General features: G+C 32.8%; 3 protein-coding genes across 4 annotated transcripts; 1 reads left to right on the top strand and 2 right to left on the bottom strand.

The window, feature by feature from the left end:
* Window positions 1-1,601: 1,601 nt before the first annotated feature.
* On the bottom strand, window positions 1,602-8,444 carry LOC105429049 (dipeptidase 1). Its single transcript, XM_011641752.2, has 8 exons — window positions 7,861-8,444; window positions 6,954-7,077; window positions 4,616-4,787; window positions 3,933-4,370; window positions 3,293-3,551; window positions 2,729-2,813; window positions 2,549-2,624; window positions 1,602-1,972 (listed from the first exon to the last, which is right to left on the bottom strand). The coding sequence occupies exons 1-8, from the start codon at window positions 8,077-8,079 to the stop codon at window positions 1,738-1,740; spliced, it is 1,608 nt and encodes a 535-aa protein (XP_011640054.2). The 5' UTR covers window positions 8,080-8,444; the 3' UTR covers window positions 1,602-1,737.
* A 1,322-nt stretch (window positions 8,445-9,766) lies between these two features.
* LOC105429114 (uncharacterized) lies at window positions 9,767-13,105 on the top strand. Its single transcript, XM_089084999.1, has 5 exons — window positions 9,767-10,046; window positions 11,930-12,184; window positions 12,269-12,463; window positions 12,628-12,755; window positions 12,890-13,105. Exons 1-5 carry the CDS (start codon window positions 9,933-9,935, stop codon window positions 12,906-12,908), a joined length of 711 nt encoding a protein of 236 aa, XP_088941125.1. The 5' UTR covers window positions 9,767-9,932; the 3' UTR covers window positions 12,909-13,105.
* A 1,050-nt stretch (window positions 13,106-14,155) lies between these two features.
* olf186-M (Ki-ras-induced actin-interacting protein-IP3R-interacting domain olf186-M) lies at window positions 14,156-22,389 on the bottom strand. Of its 2 annotated transcripts, XM_011641755.3 has the most exons (7): window positions 22,254-22,389; window positions 20,642-20,952; window positions 20,436-20,448; window positions 19,368-19,671; window positions 18,989-19,284; window positions 17,441-17,659; window positions 14,156-17,357 (listed from the first exon to the last, which is right to left on the bottom strand). In XM_011641755.3, the coding sequence occupies exons 2-7, from the start codon at window positions 20,669-20,671 to the stop codon at window positions 16,267-16,269; spliced, it is 1,953 nt and encodes a 650-aa protein (XP_011640057.2). In that variant the 5' UTR covers window positions 20,672-20,952; window positions 22,254-22,389; the 3' UTR covers window positions 14,156-16,266. The 2 variants fall into 2 exon arrangements, with proteins under 2 accessions (XP_011640057.2, XP_011640058.2); XM_011641756.3 differs by lacking the exon at window positions 20,436-20,448.
* Between the last annotated feature and the right edge of the window lie 20 nt (window positions 22,390-22,409).

Raw genomic sequence — 22,409 nt, 5'->3', positions numbered from 1 at the left:
AAGATGTCTGATAATTTCACGAATTTCAATTAATACATCGTTAGAAGTTTGAAAGATAGAGCGTGTAAAGTTCTCCATTCTGCAGTAGTCATTGCCTACTGAACTTCGTTTTAATTTAGGAGTATCTTGTTTGCGATGCGCTCGAATTATATGTCAAATAAGTTTCATCACATCAAGAGAGTTTCTGTCAGCAAAACTGTTACTCTACCACTCGCTTTAGTAGGATGACCTACATTTATATTATAATTACAGTATTTTATTATATTACATTTCAAATATCTATACTTCTATAAACTTATTTTTCCGTCGAAAAAAATAACTTCACTTCTGCACAGAAAAAAATTAATCTTAAATCAAAATCAATATTCTTATAGAGTTCTTAAATATTCTTTAAGTAAGAATATTATAATTTTCTTAAAAATTTTAGTCTTGATTTAATTGAATTTATATTGATGCAAGTATTATTTTGGCTTTATGAAAATATCTATACTCGCAATATAAATTCAATCAAATACAAAACTAAAATTTTTCTAAGAAGATTATATTATTCTTACTTATAGAGAATAATCTTGATTCAAGATTGATTCTTTTTCTTGTGTGAGTATTTCAGATATTTTTTTTTATTTATTGCAACTTGGAAAATGAAATATAAATTTATATTTATAATTTCTTTTTCCTCGGGACAATTTTCCTCATTGTTAAATAGTCGGTACGTGCCAGCAAATTGTTCGCAAGCGATTTTCAAGTTCAACGATTTTATCATCATAATCTGAGATTAATTGTTAATCAGAGCGACGCGAAAAAACGTGTATACAAAGAGACTATTAATAGTCTTATCGAGATAGCTTCTCACGGATAAGTATGAATAATTCAAACAGCGTCGAAACTTCCGCAACCTATTTGTTGTCCTTAAAGAACCGTACGGGATTCAAATGGCAGATCAAGCCCGATTATTTACGGCGCCGTCCCCGATTGAAATATAAGCCTCAAGTTAAAAATTAAACGATGTAATTGGCATATTGTGACCTGTCTGCCTCTGTTAGCTGTAACATCGTACACGCTCGTGTACGTACCGTATGTATGTTTGTACGAGATTAAATAATTGCTTCAACATATATTATGTGACGTTAGACACGGAGAGGAGAGGTGTAAGATAAAGTAAATTGACTTAACTGTTAATATCCATTTTGATCATAAGCGCAATTGAATGTGATGCAACTGGACCGATCGTAAAGCAGTTCCAAACATGTTTATCGAATTTATTAATTCGATATTTTGCGTCGATCAAAGTTAAGAACGATTTCAAAAGGGAAAGTTATATAGTCAAAATAATATATAAAATCATATATTAAGAAATTAAGTATCGTACCAAGAATCTTTAAATTACAATGTTATTAATGTAAAATACAATGAACATGCAAGCTTCTTCCAGGAAGAAGAATCTTCAGGAAAATGAGTAGTTCGTTGTAGTCGTGAGTAGTCGATTGACGTCAAACAAATCATAATGCATCCAATGAAAGAGAATTTCAAATGAGGAAAGAAACGATTTTTCACTTATATATAATCCTACCGTGACTGCGTGGAGTGAAAAAGACTAGGAATTTTAAAGAGAAAAAGATCTACCGCTACTTTATTAAAAATGTAAAACAGTTGGAGCGTCCCCAGGTACAAAGACGATCGACGTGCGTTTCTTTTTACATGAGAGAACATCTCATAGAAATCAAACAAAAGATGGTTCTATGTGTCGTGGTATCTGCAATAGGCGCTGTCCTCCATGAGCTCTTGAGGGATCCACTCCTCCGCCGGAAACTGATGCGACAGGGTCGCCGCGTGATCCTCCACTTCCTTGAAGACGCGCAACAGATTTCCGCCCACAAGTTTCTTTATATCTGTCGCGGACCATCTACGGTCTCTGGTCAGCTCGGCGAGTAGCAAGGGGTAACCGGAAACGTCTGGCAATTCCGTCGGTGGCCTAAATAAGTGCAAACGTTTCCTTTAATCTTTTTATTGCTCAAGTCCGTCCAGATCTCCGTACGGAAAGCGCAAACAATAGAGTAAAATAAAATGATAATCTTTTATAACGGCATAATGTACATCAATATACGTACGTCAAACGTGCAGAAAGCAAAAATCATTATTCTATCATTGTATAGACGAGCGTTACGAAATGCAAGTTTAATAGACACAGATGGTAGATAGAGGGTTGAGCAATCGTAAACGTATATTCTCGTAGCAAAGAAGCAGAAGGTTCTGTCTAATATGTTATTCTTATTCTTCGAAATAGTTATTAATTAGATATAACATCTTGTTGATTTTAAAGTAATAAGGTAAATTAGCGGAATTATTGGAAATTATTATAAAGAGATGTTTTGAGAGCTTTAAATAATTGCAAATAAGAAATAGGTAAAACCAAACAAAATCGTTAGCCGTTGCTCGGAAAATTATTGAAAAGCAACTGTGTTACGTAATTTCCATGAAGATGCATTAGTGCTGCCGGTGTTACCAATGTACAATAAAGATATGATAGTGGATTGGCGTCTTTAACTACCTCGATATTCCATCGTAACCCGCACCGAGGCCCACGTGGTTCACGCCAGCTGTCCGTCTGATATGATTGATGTGAGCTGTAAAAACACAGGCGTTGTGTCTCGGTTCATCTCTTATCTTGACGTTTACAATTTCGACGCTCGATCTTTTTGATGTTTCTCGCGCCGTGTTACTTACGCACCTATGATGTCGTACATAGAGGCCTTATCGCCGCAGCTCAAATGCGCGCTGTCGAAACTGACCATAACCAGACCACCGTTGAGAGACTAGAAGAAACAGAGATGAAAACCGCAATGATTAATCCTCAAGTAAATATTGTGTCACCACAATAAACGTCACTTAATTTCTTGTTTTCAAAAAGAATTAAAAATTTTAGGCAGACAAATTCAACTTGAAAATTATAACAAAGATTATTTAATGAACAATGAAAATTCTAAGTATTACATTTTGTCCACTTCTATTTTTTTTAATGAATACTCTTTTTTGCATTAAAATATAGAATTCTATAATTTTGTGATTTTAATACTTCATCAGAATAAAAAAAGTAATTGATGAAAAATTTTAATGTTAAAGAAAATTGATTCTTCAGGCAATAAAATATAAGATGCTTGATTGAGAGATTTAAAGAAATAAATAAATTTATCTTTGATAAATTCCATAATGTTTATTGCAATTACTTCAATGTATGCTCGTTTAACAATCATCCATGTATAAGAATTCCAGGGGAAAATTTCCTCTTTCTTACCAAATTCCGCAGCACATCATCCGGGACGTTGCTCGAAGAGTTGCAGAGAGCCTTGGCAGCGCTGTGCGAGAATATAACGGGCGCCTTTGTCACTGCGAGGGCATCCTGCATCGTCCTCACCGAGACGTGAGAAAGATCTACGAGCATACCGAGTCGATTCAATTCCCGAACAACCGCCTTGCCGAACGGCGAGAGACCATCGCTGTGAAAATCGGAGGGTGCGTCCGAGTTCGGATCGTCTACGGAGCACGAATCCGCCCTGGAAATAAAATCTCTCGTATAATCCGAACGAAAAATTCAACGCAGAAAAAATGTGAGCGCAATTGATCTTTTTGAGATCGCACGAATGCGAAAATTGCGATAGCTTCCTGCGACAGAACCAAGATGTTACTTATTTAATTTAATTATATTTAATTCGATGAGTCAATTGCTTGATGCAATAAACGTCAAAATACTCATCAAACAATTCGAACGATTAAGGTAAACATAAGCCGCGCGATGTGAAAGCGAACATTAGCTAATACAAGATGGCAATTTGCTCTTCCAAGGTTCACTCCTTTCCGCTGTCATTACAACGTGCAACGCTCATGAGCGCGTCTCGCGAGCGTAGAGACGTTAATCTCCCGACGGTCGAACTCACCATGGAGTGTTGCACTTGTGGGTCAGTGTCATATAACGCGCGCCCAGTCGATGGAAGCTCCTCAGCACCGCCATGGAGGTGCCGATGCTATGGCCACCCTCTATTCCCACCAGGCTGGCGATCACCCCGTCCCGATGTGCGTTCTCCAGCTCGCCACTCGTCCTCACCAGCCTGATGCGTTTGGGATAGCGTGACGTCAGTCGACGCACGATGTCGATCTGCTCGAGGGTGAGTTGCACGGCGTCGAGGAACTGCGCCTCGCATGGTACATAGGCCGACCAGAATTGTGCCCCGACGATCCCCTGTTCCAAGCGGATTAGATCGGTCTGCCATTGAGGACCCCAGCTGCTGTTGCGCGACAGATCCTCGTCGAAGGGGAAGTTATCCAGTTTCGTGCTGCCACGGTGCTTGCGCAAGTTCCAAGCGAAATCGTTGTGCCTGACAGATGATTCGTGCGATTCGTGATAATAGCATCTCTAGCATCTTTTCTCTTTATTTTTCTTTTTTCAAAGAAAATATTCTGATTGAACGGAATCCTCTTTATTTGACAAAGTCTTGGCACTAAAGCCTCAGAATAAACTTCTCCAAGAAATTTCGTAACCGAGAGATTATTTTTAGAGATCTATTTTAATTCAGAGTGAAGTATGTTTTCTGTTAATTTATACGTAAGATACAACTGTTACCCATCGATCAGTGGAGTCTCTGAGAGCATTCTTCGGACCACCTGCAATCTGGCTTCCAGCAGATGAGAACTTCGGAGTTCCAAGGCGAGGGGTAGACCTACACCGGCCACTAAGGCACATCCGAGGAAGAAGAACCCAGTCATTACTATCCATCGTCTCACAGCACTTCCTCCTGTAACATCGTTCAATATCCAAATTCAATTAACATCTTTAATTTAAAGATAATTAAATAGTTTTTCAATTTTTAAAACAAATAAATACAATAATGTCTATGTCAATGATAAAGAAATATCTCAAAAAATATTTGAAAAACATTTTCATTTTTAGATACTTTTAAATCTTCATATTTTATAAATACATAAAAAGAATAGAAGTTTGCTAAAGTATCTAATAATTTAGTCGGATACAAACAAGAATAACTTTGTTGGACCAAAATTAAGTAGAAAGTTTAAGCTAAGTAATAATACTGCAAACATTTTTATATTTTAGTAAACAGTTTAAAAATCATACATTCTTAATCGTGTACTACGTAGCACGTAATTTAAAGTGTTTTATTTTCAATCAAGAAAAAAACATTTTAAATTAAGAGATACAATGCAATACAAGATTAAAATTATTTTAATGGTTTAACAAAATTATTTTTAAATCTGATCAAATTTTTATTACTTTAATACAACTATTCTTTTTGTATATTTTATTTGTAAATATCTACGATTTTGACATAATTCTAGCATGCTAATTATCCGCCATGAATAAGTGACTTGTTTAAAAGCAGCCCGTTGCGGAAACCAACGGCGGGATAACCGCAGCCGAATCTTCTCAGACCGGGAAGATCAGCCGAGCGTAGATTGTATCTATTCGTACGTGAAATCACCGTAACCAAAACTTCGATCTGCAATCGAAGAGATCGCCGAGCCGTAAATAGAAATCATACCAAATCATCGAGACCGTCATTCGTCGCGTCTCGCCACGCTCGTCGTTCTTCATCGCGATGGCTTTTCTTCTCCTCGCTCGTGAAGGCTTTTACATAAGCTCGTTGACGTGCAAAATTGGAGAAAAGAAAGAAACGAAAGAAACGAAGCTGTTCGATCGTCGGTAACGACCAAGGATGATAGGATAATCGAGAAAGTGCTCGACGATCGTGCACAACGCTATGAATTAAATCCATGCTAATCTGATTTAATACTTTGCCGGTCGTCACTTTGTGTTGATAGTAGCAATTATGATTGCTATCAGGTGCATGAATTTAATACAAATTGTACGTTTAAATATATACTTAATATGAAAAGAAATTCATACAAAAAGTACATCTTTGCTGAAGTATCTAAAAATGCTAATAGATATAAAAGTAATTTGAAAACAATTTCGTGGAATCAAAATAATTAAATAGATGTTTAAACTTAGAATATTAAAAATTTTTGCAATGTTATTATCATATTTTATATAATTATTTTAGTAATCAAATTTTTAGATGTATCAGCAAAACTGTTCTTTCCATCTATTATTTAATAATATAATAATTATTTAAATAATATCTATAAATTTTTGCGTTGTTATAAAATTATTTAAAGTATATTTTTATACTTGATTTTTATACTTGATATATAAAATTTTCTATACAAAACTTTGTGAGTTCTCACACAGAAAACAATTTTGCTGCCAAATCTAAAAATACAATCAAAAACAGATTTAAAAATAATTTTGTTGTTGGAATATCAAAATAATTACGTACGACGTTTAAATAGATTATCAGAATATTAAAAATTTTTGTAAATATTATTATCATAGCATTTTACATAATTATTTTAATAGCCAAATTTAAATACTTCAGAAATTGTTCTTTTTATATATTGTTTATTTATATGATTATTTAAATAATATCTATAAATTTTCGCTTTGTTTAGCTATAAGATTAGCTAATTATTTGAAATATATTTTTTATATTTGATTTTGATATAAAGTTTTTTATACAAGCTTTTGTAATGTCTCATATGGAAAGAACAGTTTTACTAGTAGATTTAAAAATTTAGTCAGATATAGATTTGAAAATAGTTTTCAGCCTTCACAATTATTATATATATATATATATATATATATATATATATATATACATCCAATTGATCAAAAAAATGTTTGCAGTATTATTATCATATTTAATAATTTTGATGATCTAAAAATTATTTTTAGATCTACATTCGGCTAAATTTTTAAATTTGTCAGCAAAACTGTTCTCTTTCTGAATTTTGTAAATTGCCAAAACGTAAGATGAAACTTCACGATGAATTTCTCAGACATGTTAATCTTATCCTGTACAATAATGATTTTTATATGGACTCACTGCTCTCTCTTGGCGATTCTTTAGCCTTGTTGAAGGAAGTCGAGACACCCGTGTCCTTGATGTGGTGCAGTGCATCGCCGTTAGGCAATTTTCTCATGAGTTCTGGCGAGAGCTGCAAGCAAGTCTGCAAAAGTGCAACAATTTACAAAGCTGCATTTGTCCTCGTGAATTAAATTCTAAGATTGCAACGATTGTATAATCTTTGCGTATTATCCACGTTGCGCGAATGTCGCCGGTAAGTTAGTAGCTCGTAAATTGAAAGAACCGCATATCACGAGGAAAAACATGTCCGCCTTGAGCGAAGAAATAAATATAGAAAACTATTTTGCATGAGATATCCCTGGGAGACTTTCCGCAGACGGTTGTAAAAATAACATTGTCAATGAATCAACGTTTCGTTTGAGTTTCGCGCGACTTAGCCTCACGTCATCCTTCCGGTTGAGTCTCGCGTTCGTCATAAAAAATCCGCTTCTTAAAAAGACACTCGCATATTTTGCGTAATTAAAATTCTTTTTTCTGACAAAGATGTATATAGCTTTCAAGCTTCTAAGAGGTCTTTTTTCTAAATTTTTTTTCCTTCCCATCTTTTCCCGTCACGATAAGGAGAAATAAAATAAACAATCCCTCGGGGGTGTTATAATTGAGCTCAATAGTCGTTTTGCTGCTCCAGAAAAAAAGTCGAGCCAAGGCGACACACGCAGCGTTGCGTGTATGCGTATATGTGTGTGTGTGTGCGTGATGGCTAGCTCGGTCATCAATTACGGGAGATAAATAATATTTCAGCGGATGTTCTCTGGGGTCTCGCAGATCTGCAGACAGGTCAATTAGGAGGAAGCTCCTTCTCTCTATCTCTTTCTCTCCTCGTAATTAACAAGGAATCTTTGGAGATGCGCGTAGCCCTACCTACCTCCAGGATGTCGACTTCCTTTCTTCTGGGAGGCGGCGAACGGTAGACCATGCCATCCTTACTAACACCGTACAGCTCGAACATCTTTCCTTCCTGTCCGCTCTTTACCCCTGCGTCAGGATTTTTGCTGGTATCGCCATCACCGTAAGTACAAGAGGTATGGCGTCCCGACGCGGCGTCGGCGCACGCGTCAACCCCCATATCGACCCGATCGTGCATGAGTCCGAAAAATTATTAGCAATCATCAAGATGTTCCCATGGAGGATGTCGTTAATTTTTCATAAACCATATGATTCGGAAGTTATATCTTTCTTGTTATTTGGAAATTAATATCTTTATCTTTTTTTAAATCTCAATGATTTAATCAGATTGTTTATTCACCGGCTATGTAACTTTTTAAAATCTGGTTATAGAGGATTTGGTCGCTTCACTGACTCAATAGACGCGAAGATTTAAGTTAGATTTTGATAACAAATGAAATAAATAATAATAAATAACGTTTCATCAATAATACTCGATATATTTTAAAAATTTCTTCCATAAAATTATTTTATCGTATAACTTTTTCTGCTTTTTTACAAATTTCACTTCCGTAATGTAATTATGTTCGAAAACAAAAAAATTTCACTTGTCTCTTCAAAATGATAAAAGAATAAAAAGAACTTCTTTAGTTTATTTATTAATAAATTAATACAACTTCGAACAACTTGATCGGCGATTAATTAAATCGACAGAATCGCCCGCATTTAAAATTTTAAATAATTCAACTCGTGTTTCTCTTTTTCTGATATAGTTCTTTCCTTTATAATGTTAAATAATTAAATATTAATAATAATTAAAATATATGATATTGATAAATGATATTGATATATTATCAGAATATCGCTATGGATATTTTCAAAGAGATCAATCGCGATTTAAGTTCGGAGTTTAGCCAGGATTGTCGTTAAGCTTCATTAATTTAATGTAAAGTTGGATAATAATTGGTTAATAAGTTATAAGTTAAATAATGAAGTTAAAAAGTTAATAACTTTTATCTTAACTTAATTAATTTTAAATAAGTTTTATTTTTAAGTTACTTTTTTGTTTTTAACGTAACTCAATTAAAATTTTATAGAGCATTAATTTTAATTGAATTCACAATTAATTTTGTGTATAAAGACATTTCTGTCCCGTGTGTACAATAGTAGCAAAAAGTTATTGAAATTTAAAAAGAATATATTCTTTATATTTACATTATTTGAACCATCAAATAAATAGATTTAGATTATAAAGAAATTAAAAGTATAAATGAAGCAACAAGATCTCTTCATAAGAGAAAGTATTTGTAATTAACATTTTTAATACAAAAAAAAAACAAAAATAATTAATAATTAAATAATTATAAGTTATTAATTATAATTATAAGTTATAAATATCGAATAAGTTAAATACATGAAATATAAAAATCAATTAATATATACCGAATTATTTAATTTGCTTTAATTAAATATTTAGAAAATATATTTTGTGTCTAAAACAAAATATATTCCAAGTATGTTCTAAATATACTATTTAGTTCAACAAGAATTGGTGCAAATTAAAAAATTAAATAATTTCTAAATTGTTTAGAAATGTTTATACTTTCGCCAATACTTCAATGTATGATACATTCATTTCTAATGTCCATTTCTAACAATGTAGATTAATCGTGATTTAATTTATTGTTTATCTTTTTTAAGAATTTTAAGAATGGAAATTAGTAAGTCTATTATCTTATTTTTCCAACATGCCTAATTCTCCCACTCCTAGCATCGTCCGTCGGCGATGGGCGATTTCTTCTCAGGAGACAATAGTGCTGCCATCGGGAGACGACTCTTGCAGCCGCGGCGCCACGCCGTCCGCGTATTCGCGATAATAAAGGGAGCGTTCCTCCTCTCTCTCCTCCCTTACCGACCGCCATATTGTTTGCGATACGCCGTGCACGTCGGCCTCCTCGCCGTGTCCTCGTCAACGCGTGTGACTCGCATTAACAACGCTCTTCCCGCGGACGGTGTTTCGGAAAATCAGCAAACATTTCGCGCAAAGGCAACATGAAGAAGATCAAAGATTACTCAGACGAGGACGATTACGAGGTGGACGATCCGGATTATCCGGAGGTCGAAGGCGCCTCCGAAGAGGAGTGGACTCCGGAGCCCGGGACCGAGGTAAATCGACATGTTTGCTCGAGGCTTCTCCGTCCAAGTCCTCGTTGGAATTATACGCGTGCATGTACACTTGTCACGGGGAGTCGACTCTTCCGTCGGGACGTGCTGTCCGCGCGATCGAGGGCCAGTCTAACGAGAGAGAAAGAGAGAGAGAGAGAGAGAAAGAGAGAGACAGCGGTTGACTTATACCGTGGACCATCGTCGGCGATGGCCACAGCGACGGATATTTATCGAACATGTCGGCGACGAGATTTCTGTGCCGACCGCGTCAATTCGCCCCCACCTGGAATGCATTCATCCTCGCATGTGACTTGCGCCAAATGAAACATACCCGCGTCTCCCGCGAGATTGCGAAATGAAGCGAGGCGTCGGCGACGGTGGCGACGGCTGCTCTCTTCATGTCACTCTGCCGTGGAAAGACGCTCGCGAGATAAGATCCTCGGCGCATCTCGACGCTGAGTTTGTTCTCGAGACCGCGTTGTGCGGCTTCCTGCACGGCAGCCCGCTCGCGCTGTCCCGGCGTATCTCGCGAGATCGGACCGTTCGTTCGTTGGATCTGGTCCTCTCGTCCCGCACCCCTCCGCGGCGGCCATCGTCGCCGGCCGGTCAGTGGCGCCGGTCGGCGATCTTTCAAACCGGCCGGAAGAGAACACGAAAGTCGGGACTTCGTCTCCTTGATGAAAAAAAAAAGAATAACTGCTCTTATCTTGATCTTTTTATGTCTATTTTTGCTACTAAAGATTAAAGGGAACAGGGTGATGGATATAAAAATCGATTTTTTTTATTTTATAATCAAAAAAAGAAAATTTTTATTGAAAAATCGTAACTTCAATTTTAGATGATCGCCATTTTATTGAAAATTATTATTTTTAAGAAAACCACAATTAATTGAATTGATTGTTATTTTTTAAAAAAGCCACAATTGATTGGTGATATTTCAATTTTAAATGAGTGCGACATCATTTAAAATTGAAATATCACCAAAATCATATATTTTGAAAGTCTGTAGAAAATTTTTGTATCGACTATGAAAAAGAGTTTTTATAAAAATATATACGTATAATAAATATATTTTTTTATTATATCTCAACCAAGAATTAATATTTGTAAATTCATTTTTTTAATATGTTCTATAAAAACTTTTAATTCCTATTAAATTAAATTAAATTATCTAAGTAAATTATGAATAGCACAATTGTATGCTAAAAGTAACTGTATTTTTTGATTCATCATTTTAGTATACTTCCTTTACTTTAATCTTGACTCAACTTATTTTTTTTATCTTTTTTCAATTTTGATATCTATTTCTATGTATGTAGATTAATGTAGATTAATTTCAATCTTAGTTCAATGTACTCTATCTTTTTCTAATTTTTATGTCATTTTTACCAATATAGATTAATTTTAATTTTCATTTAAATTATTGTATTGTGTTTTTCTATTCTAAAAATTTTTAAATATAAAGAATAAATTAAATCTGAAATCATTCTATATTGATAGAAACAATTTTAACAAGGGTCTGAGTGATATGGTTAAGATAAAACTATTTAAAAGGAAACTTAAATATAATTTTTTTCTTATCCATAATCGATTCTTTTTTTTATATGTCAAATAAAAATACTTTTATGTTTTTATTAATAAACCTTGTCAAGTTAATATTACTTATTAATCACTGATAAGTTAATCAAAGTTAATCAAAGTTTGATCAAAAAGAAGTGTTGAATGATTTTGATCATGGATTGTTAGACATAGAGCTTTGTCATATTAATAAACTAGAAAATATTATTTTTATAAAATGGAGAAAAGTAGATGAAAAAAAGGAAAAAATCCTATCTTAATTATTATTATATAATAAATTAATTAATATTATATAATTTTTACAGGGTGGCACTAAAATAAGACCACCAAGAGGAACAGCAAAAAAGCGACAGCATTCTGAAGAAGAAGATGAGGAAGAAGAAGATGAATTCGAGGAGGATGAGGAAGAAGAGGATGAAGAATCTGATTCTGATACAGGAAAAAAACCAAAGAAAAAAAGGCGTTCTAAGAAAGATGACGATGAAAAGGAGGATGAAGAGGACGAGGATTCCGATGACAACAGTTACAATGAATCAGGAGAGACACCAAAAGAATATACGGTGAGACATTGGACAATTAAGATTAGTGTTGAATTGGTAATATCTTTTTTAAAACGTAATCTGTATCATTCGTGTTTCTTACAGTCTGGTTCGTTCGTTCTTGCAAAAGCTGATCTCGAATCTAAAAAGAACAAGGAAGATAATTTATCTAGTAAGGGTAAATCCGATGTAGAATCGAGCCCTTATCCAACCTTGTGGAGGATAGATGGAAAAGCGTTGCTCCAAAAGTTTTTACCTTTTGAGGAAGATGGAAAAGTACTGTACAAAAGCACAACGACGGTAAATAATATCATTCAATTCATTTCAGAATTAAAAATAATAGTCTATCATTTGCCTGGACTGATCCATAATTCATTGTATTATTCAATATTATATAAAAATAAATGTGATTTTGATAAATCGTCTTTATAAATAATTCATATAAAAATTGCATTTTGTTTTAGTATTCTGGATGGCAACAAAGTAACAAAGACAATTACATAGCAGTTCAGGTATCCTTTAAAGTGCAAAGTAGACAAGAGACAATTGTTGAACTTCATTTTGATCCATCGCAACCACAAGAAGTTGTAAAGTACGTAATTGTTGTTTGTTACATCACAATTCATAATTTATATATATATATATATATATATATATATATATATATATATATACGATACATGTTATCGCAATATTAATATTAACTAATTTTATTGTTAATTTCAGGGATGATAAAGAAGACTAAATTAGATCGAGTTTGCCCTTATTTGTTTATATACTTAAGGAAACATATGTTAAGGAAAGAAAAAGAAACATCCACATCTACATGTACACTATCCATACATGAAACATATTACAGTTTACACATACAAATGGATAAAGTTTATGACGTGGTATTGTGTAGCAGGTTCATATTTAAAATATAAGATTGGATGGACCATGGCTCTGAGTTTATTACTGGGGGTAGCTTTAGCTATAATTGATACCTCTGAGAGAATATATGTGTGAGCTTCAATTGCCAAGAGAACTAGCAAGCATGCGTCACATTTACGAAGTTTAGTAAATGCAACACCCGATGATTTAAGAATGTTTTACGTCTTCGACAAAAATTCAATGTTACCTAGTGTAAAGAATGCATGTTGATGTTCGATTTTTTTTCGTAATGTCACTGTTAGTCGATTTATAATTTAAACTCTACAGACACAAACAGCATTGGCCTTGTGACCTATATGGCTATTTCAAGCGCGCCTGTAGTCAGAAATAAATGAAATTATTTCATTTGATGTAAATGAATAGAAAAACGATAAATTAAATTAAGACATATATATATATATATATATATATATATATATATATATAAGTCTTAATTTAATTTATCGTTTTTCTATTCATTTACATCAAATGAAATAATTTCATATTTTAGTAATATATATATATATATATATATATATATATATATATATTACTTTCTTTATAAAATGTGATTACATCTTTTTTAAATTTAAAAAATTGTTCGATAGTCAAATGATACAAAGAACAAGCGTTTTTATAAAAAAAATTCTCATAATTATTACAGGCGACGCTAGGCCAGTTTTTCTGTATCTGCTTAATTGTAAAATATAACAAAAATTTTCAGAATTAAGCAACTTGCATTTATATCTTATCGGGCTCACAAAGAGAATCACTTGTGTACAAAGTTAACTTATTATTATTGATGATCGTATTTTGTCTCTGTCGTTAGAAGAAATTTGATCTCGATATATCTGCAAATTACGTTACTTCAATTTTTAACAATTTGTAAAAATATGACATAGTTTCGTGATTACATTTTTGAGAAGTAAAAAACATTTGAAATAGATTTTGGGTATTTTGTAGTATAAACCGTTGGTTTCTATGAAGTGTTATAAATGGTACGTTTAGCAGCGTGTTTAGCTGATAAATTCGATAGATGCAAACTATGGTTAATATATGTAAAAAAAAAATGATAAAATTGATTGTGGTAAATATTTATTGAGTTCTCCCACAATTATACATTATTGTATCTTATTTCTACAATACTCTTATGTTTGTATAACTATTTTCTATGTACTTTATATAAATAATACGTGTCTTAGTAGGAGTTCATGATTTGATAATTGTGTAAGAATTCAGAAAATATATCATAGATAGACTGATTTATCATGTAAAATGTGGATGTTCATTATGGAAAATTTCTTATGTAAATGTTGACGTTCCAAAGTTTCTCATTCAATCGGTTTAATTGGATGATCATACAATTCTGTGCTTCTTCTTATTATTATATCATGACAAAATAAAATATGTTTTCATTTATTAAGCGATACTGACTTGAGGAAAATTGAATAAAACCACATTTAGTAATATAAAGTAAACTTCCAATTGATGTTAGCATTTTAAACATTAAGTAAAAAATGGACAGACTTATATATATACATTTCATAATATATATAGATATTAATTTAATGTATTTAATATCTTTTATTTCATCCTTTCCCAATATATAGTAGATAATGTTCTGTTATTAATGCTAAATAATTAGTATTTGATCGATCTCAACGGAATGAATATATCGCATTATTTGATTTTGTTTTAAATGTGCTCAAACAATAGCAATTGTTATTCATTAAAACAGTTTGTTTTATTTGAAATTAGATCATCTTTTTATTTTGACACAAATAGAATTTCTTTTAATATATCAGTTATTGATTATGTTGTTAGATTAAAGCTAAATTAATATATATCATCTATGCCTATAGTGTGATATGTGGAAATATATCATTAATTAAGAACTACTCCCATATGGCAGCATGAATTAATTCTCTTGATAATTGATACCCAAAACCTACATGAACTATTTTTTGGAAATTCCGTAGAAGCACATTTTGATTGCGATATAAGAAAAAAGCAAAAGATTAATAATTAATAGTTGAACATATCGCTGTGCTGATAAAGTTGTAAAAGACTAGATCTCAAGTTCTTTCTGTGTATAAAGTACGGAATGGCCAGCATTTCTTGTGATGTTTATGAATATAATTATTGAGAAAGTAATGAAAGTATCAAACTTTCATTATTTCGATTGTGCTTTCTCAGCTTACAGTTAATCTGTCTTTTGTGCATACGTATATATTATATGATTAATATATTAAATAAATTATACAGAAAAATTCTATCAAACATGAACAAGATAAAACTATAACACTATTCCTTTTCAACTATGAGCTAGAAATATTCACAATAAATGTAATTACACAGTAACAAATATTAATTTAACATTTCAAACTTAACAAATGTATCAAATATTAATGGATGTAATGGGAATGTATATGATTTACAATGTAACAAATAAAATTTCAGATAAAAAAAGATTCAAAATATAATATATATATATATATATATATATAAATAATGTAAGATCAAATCAATCGTCTTGGATAAATTATTCAAGAAAAAAATTACTATAAATTTATGCAACTAAAATCAAATTTGTATAAAAGTTCAAATAAAGTGACGAAAAATTCATTAATTTACAAAATTGGACCTCATATTTAATGTTCCAATTATCCTGATAATGTTTATGAAAGTAAACTTTTTTTAATCCCAAAATATCAATGATATGTTTAATATAAATGCTTGATATAAGTTTTCTTTCTCAATCAAAATCTATATTTAATCATGGTACATATATGCCAATCTTGATAAAATATAATGTAATAATAAATCTATCTTCTTTTAAACTTCTCCTTTCATGGAAAAGATAATAATGATTATAACAATAAATTTATTGTATCCCTTATATACAGAAATAATTAAGTATCATATTTCTGTTTGTGTAGTTTTTTACATAAAAATAGATGCTAAAAGATCATTTTTATATATGTACATTATAGAAATATCTTTTGTTAATATCTTTCAAAAAATGAACTTCGAAAATATTTGATTTTTAAAATAGAATAGATCAGTTCAAAACGTTAAATAGAAAATCCAAAATTCTATAAGTATTAATTCTTTCTAATACACGTATTGGTCTATATCACAAGATGATAGTTTTGCTTTTACCGAAATTGGCAATCGTTCTAACATTTCATTCAAAATCCCGGTTCCATCCTGACTGATAATACACTGCTCAGCATATCGCGAATCTCTGCCACCTCTCTCCTACTTCTTGCTAACATATCCTCTAATCTTTTGTTTTCCTGCATAATTTTTTCCATCTTTTTCCGATACTTTCGTTTGTCAATGCGACAACAGTCCAAAGAATTTTTATCATATTTGCGATCTTTACATGCTTTATAACAGCAAACTTGATTATCGTCCGTACAAGAATGATCACTCGATGCCGAATCTTCGTGTGCAATTTCGAAACATTCTAATCTATCGATAGATTCACTAACATTTGATGACGAAGGCATATAATTAGGTTTTCTAAGTAAAGATTCTGAAAGTAAAGAATCTGTTTTTAATGCTAAGTCGCTTTTATTCTCGAGTGATTCCGATAAATTTAATTGATGTGTATTATCATTTACGTCATTTGATGTTTTCCCTTTATCTACATTAGGTTCTATTATTACTATATCTGGTATACTAGATCTAATAGGACTTAGATCGCAAGTCATTGCGGTTGTATCACATACTCTGGACTGTCTTCTGAGACTTCTTCTTTTTTGCATTAACGTATACTCCTTGCTTTGACTTTCAATAACACGCATTGCGCCATCGCTAAAACGACGTCCTCCGTAAAATGTTTTATTTTCTAAGGTTTTAGTGTCGAACGAACCATCGCTAGCCCTTCGAGTATCACAAAATTCGTGTTTCCTACAACTGTTGAAAGTTGTATCCGGTGCATTACATTCTTGTTCTCTATTATCTATGTTTGTGCCACTTTGAGCAATATTTAAACTATTCGAGGTCCTCCGATTGTCTTTTGATAATTGGTCAGTTTCAAAAAATTCGACGGTATCATCAAATGATAATTGTTTCGCTAGTCTTTTGCCATTCTTTGAAAGATATCGATGTTCGAATGGTATACTTTCTTCTGGAGATTGCTTTAATTCTATAGATTCATCGATATCCAATGTACTATCACGATCATTTTCCGTATCACTCAACATAAGTTTCGTATTATTGGTAGGTATTTCGATTAAATTTCCATCGCATCCGAAAGCAAATGACTTTTGTCCTGCAAGAAAGAAAAAACATTTTGTCAATTTTTAAATAATGATATAAATGTTAATATAAGATTATTTACACTCAGATTTTTACCTATGATCATACGCTTGTTGCGCATATCGGGACTTTTGGAACGTGATCGTTCCAAGAATTGCCTGTTATCGGGAGACAACACGGAAAGTTTTCCATTTTGCACATTTGAACTGTACTGGTCGCAATTGTACAAACTCGTATCCGTTTCATGGCTATCGTGCTCCCGTAAGCGTTCCATAATCTTTTGCACAATCTCCGATGGAGCTACATATGGCGATCCTTTCAAAAATATAAAAAATGAGATACATCTTTTTGTATATTCAAATCATTGGCTGCGTTTAGCAGAGAAAGCAGCTTGGCAACTGTTGTAAAAATCTTTGCTATAATTGATTTTTGCCCTTAGTTCCTTATGAATCTAAATGTAAACCAATCATATTGAAGGATTTTACAATAGTTGCAAAGCTGCTTTTTCTACTGAACGCAACCATTAATAATAATAATCCATAAAATTAGATAGGGTACATAAAATACACATAAAATACACAAAGTAAAATAAAAAAACATATACAATCTGAATGATATATAAGATAGTGTATAACGATTTGCATTAATAAATGCTCTACTTCTACTGGCTGCATATTTTTAAAACATTATTGTACATAATTTCAAATGTTAAATGCTACTTTATTATACAAGAGATATCATTAGAAAAGATATTTTGGCTCTATCGTTAATAATCGCATTTTCAATTTGTACTTTTTTTTAAGCATTATATCATGATATTACCTTTATATACTTTATTATTATTCATGCAAATTAATTTAATACTAAATCACACATAACTAATTGCACGTCTACAATAAAAACTATTTTTGTGCATATATGTCTTTTACAGAAATTATTTTGAAATTTTTGAAAGAAGCGTAATGTCTTCACAAAATAATATAAATACAAAAGAAAATATATACCTTTACAAATGGAAATAACATCATTTATTGACTAAAAAACAAAATAAACAAAAACAAGATAATGTAAATGCTTACTAAAATGAAAAACAGAAACAACAAAAACTATATGTTTTTAAATTAAATTTAGACTAATTTTAAAGAAATACATCAAAACAGTTCCGATCAAATTCTCACGCGACTTACAAAATTACTTGATCCGGAGATTCTGCGCTGTCGGACACGTGTAGGCGTGCTATTGCTTCCTACAAAATTATTATATGGAAAAACGTTTGCGGATATATTCCGTATCCAGAAATATAAATATAATAATTCATCAACTTTATAAAAAGTTGTCATTAATTCGTTTATGATAATACTAAACTAATAAACCTTACAACTCTAAGATTCTTATTATTTTTCACATGAGATTCTGAGGATGATATTCATAGCCCATTTTATTTCAAGGCTGTCTTAAGTAATGATTTAAGATGTTACAACTGAGTAAGATCTTAAGTATAATCTTTAAGACAGTTTTAAATATATATAAGAACTAACTATGAATATCTGAGAATTATTCTTAAATTATCCCTTCTACAAAAGAAAGTTGAATCTTGTAGTATAATTTTCATTATAAATATTGCTATTGAAAAATTTATTTTACCTGTTAGGCCTCTATATCCTAAAGACACTGAATCAAAAGATTCATTGCTCTCCTGTTGTTGCTTAAGAAATTCATCTACGTCGATGCCTCGTAAAGATGATGGCTGTAGGAATCTCTTAGGAATGCGAGAAATTATGCCGTTCTCTTCCTGACAGGCTGTGCTGCCGCCAAAACCGAGATCAAGCAGAATCGCTGCCGGATCCGCTTTTCGCAGTTCTAGTAAACTCTCGACGCTACTGCAGTGACTGCTGTCCGACTGAAAGCTTGCATCTCGTGCCAGTCTGTGAGGAAGTGAACTGAAAAATTCACACAGACATTTGCATTTCAATATACTGTTATGGTAAAAATAGGAATATCTATTGATCCTACTTCTGAGTACCTTGGTAATGGCGGTGTATTCATCGCTGGAGAACTAGGAACATTAATAGGCGCCGATACAATCATACGTGGAGGCTTCTGGTCCTTAGAAAATGGAATGTCCTTAGGCTCGGTTGGTGTTAACGATTCATGCTCTCGGTCTGGACTACGCTCTTGGCACTCGCTCGCGATGGGAACGTCCGTTTTCGCGGACGACGGTATGGAGTCAATCCATTGCTGAACCGGTCCACCGGCACGCCGTCTCATTTCCCAGATTCCACGCAACCAGTCTGTCACTTTCAGAATAGTCTCCTTGCCCACATTCTCTAACAAATCACACATGTTGCATCATAAAATAAAGATGTGTTATTCACATATTAATTAATAGAATTACATACAGAAATAAGATATCACAATTCAAACAATGATAAAAAGATTTGTTGCGATTAAATAAGAGATTCCTATCGCCAGCGAATTTATCCAAGTAAATGTAAGCACAGGAAATGTAAACAGTAAGATTTCTATTGCATAAGATAATGTTCAAATATAAAGAAACAGGGACATTCATCACTCTTTCATGAAATTACTCTTTTATGATGCAATAAGGAAGAATATCCTGGCACTCAGAAGCATTGTGAGAACTTGACATGTTACTTCTACATATATAAATAGGTAAAATTCCTTATTTTATAATATATTTTATGTTGCACATATTTACAATCATGATGTGGACATGATAATTAAAATATACAATTGACAGCAATATAACATATGCATGCAAATTTTATTTTTGAAGTATAAATTTTCTCTTGATATCACGCCAGAATGGAATTGCACACGCAGAATCGATTAAGATTCGAGACGTCCCAAGTAGACTGCACCTCAATTTTAATGTAAACATTAGAATGATAGTGCTGATAAGAACATGTTTCTGCACATCCACATAGGTGACGTCATATGTCCGATGAAATTTCTGTTTCCTACGGCAAAACTTGAGAGATACACACAATCTATCTAATTTAATCCGCTATTTGCTTCATGCACGACCTCATCAATGCGAGGACACGGTGCGACACGGTCGAATAAATACCTGGATCCATTTCCTGTCATTGGGCAGCATGAGGATAAAATATTGCGTGAGAAAAAGGAGAGAGGAAAAGAGAGAGTCGCACGAGAGCACGTGCCGCACAAATGCGCGCTAAACTGCGCGTGTTATATACGCAACGTGATAAATAAGCTCGCGTTTACCCACGATTGTGAAACGCGGATGCGGGGACGGCACGACGCTGTACGTACCTTCAATCGAGCGGGCGAACCGTACAACATTAACAGCGATGTTCGTGACGTTCAATCAGAGCGATGCGAGGAGCATGTTGCGCGCTTGACGAGCGATTTGCTTGCGGCGCGAAGCGATTCGGACTACTCGATCCGCGAGCGCGCGTCTACTCCGCTTGTCAGTGGCCGTGACGGTCCGATTCGCATGCCCGCCACGTCATGTGCACCCGGAGATCAGTAGCGGATGGATAAGTGAACTTTTCAGGCGCCCTTTTAACAGCGATGAATTTTCCAGGAGGAATCAGATGATAAATCTTAGGCGAATTCAAATCCTGGAAAAAAATTTTATTAATTCTATCTAATTAATTTTATATAATTGTTAATTCGAGAGAGAGAGAGAGAGAGAGAGAGAGAGAGAATTGAAGAGAAATTTAATGAAATAGATAATTGGTACATGAATCTTTCGTGTCTATCAATGTAAATTAATTTTAATCTCGAAATAATTTATTTCTTTTTTAAGCAACAACAAGAAACTAATAAATCTTTTGATTCATTTTCCATAGGATATAGAAGTTTAACGAATAAGAATAAGTTTTTCAATAAAAATACTTATTATGATTATAAGATTCGGCTTTCTTTTGTAAAAAGAATAATTTAGGGATTAATTCTGAACTTCCTCATTCTCAGGCCAATATTCATATTCAATAGTTATTTATTATGTTTTAGATTGTCTTAAGGATATACTTAAAATTTTACATTACATACAATATATACAATTTACAGAATCTTAATATTTTATAAATCATTATTTAAGACAGTCCTTGAATAAAATGAACTATGAATAACATCCTCAGAATTTCGTATAAAAATCTTTTAATTTAATTTTTTAATTTTCTAAGAATTAGAAAAGGATAAAGAATTAAATTAAAAATAAATTGAAATTAATCTACATTGGTGGAAATAAATACAAATTGATCATAAAAAGAAATAAAGCAAAGAAAATTGATAAAATTTAAAATTTATAAAAAATTGAATTGATCGGTTTGACTTTTGAAAAAATATTGGATATACATATTGAATACATATTGAAGCATAATTAGAAGTAAAAATATTGAAGTTTCCGTGCGACCCATTTTAAATATTCTTTAACTTACAAATTATGATCTTCGATTCATTCGATACTCGATACTTATATAATACAAAAACAGAGAGCGCCGCTGTACGAGAGAATCAGAGGATCCGTCGAGGAACTTTCTGCTGCCGATAACAGATGACATCTGAATGCGGAATATAGAATATAAAGATATAACAGATATTATTTTTATCGCATCGCGTCTCTTTCGCGTGTTCTGCAAATGAAGATAAATTAATGTACCCAAATATTCAAAATAATTATAACATGGCAGATCAGACATCACAGGCGTTATGAATTCGCATTTAAGGTGAGAATCGTTCGAACGCATTGATTCAGACCTGTCTTGATCCAGATTCATCGTCAAATGCGAATGAACACAAGAGAAAGAGAGGACTTGGACTTTCTCTTTTCTCAAATCTCTTTTTCGGTTCTTTTAAATTTTTAGAAAGATAAAAAAATCAATTGACATGCGAACATGTAGATATGACGCGCCCTCACCCGGAAGCGCCCCAGCTTGACGCGGTGACGGACGCCGCGCTCGCGCGCTGCCCTCACAGCTGATGTTGCCGTGACGTCACTAAACAAAGCCATGCGCGTTCGGCGCGGCGCGAGACTGAGCGAGCGAGCGAGCCGAGCAAGTGAGCGAAGAAACGA

This window comes from Pogonomyrmex barbatus, unplaced genomic scaffold, assembly GCF_055798465.1.
Source record: "Pogonomyrmex barbatus isolate J1 unplaced genomic scaffold, ASM5579846v1 scaffold9, whole genome shotgun sequence".
Taxonomy (NCBI): Eukaryota; Metazoa; Arthropoda; class Insecta; order Hymenoptera; family Formicidae; genus Pogonomyrmex; species Pogonomyrmex barbatus.
Note: the sequence above shows the minus strand (reverse complement) of the source record. Positions and strands in the feature narration are given on the sequence as shown.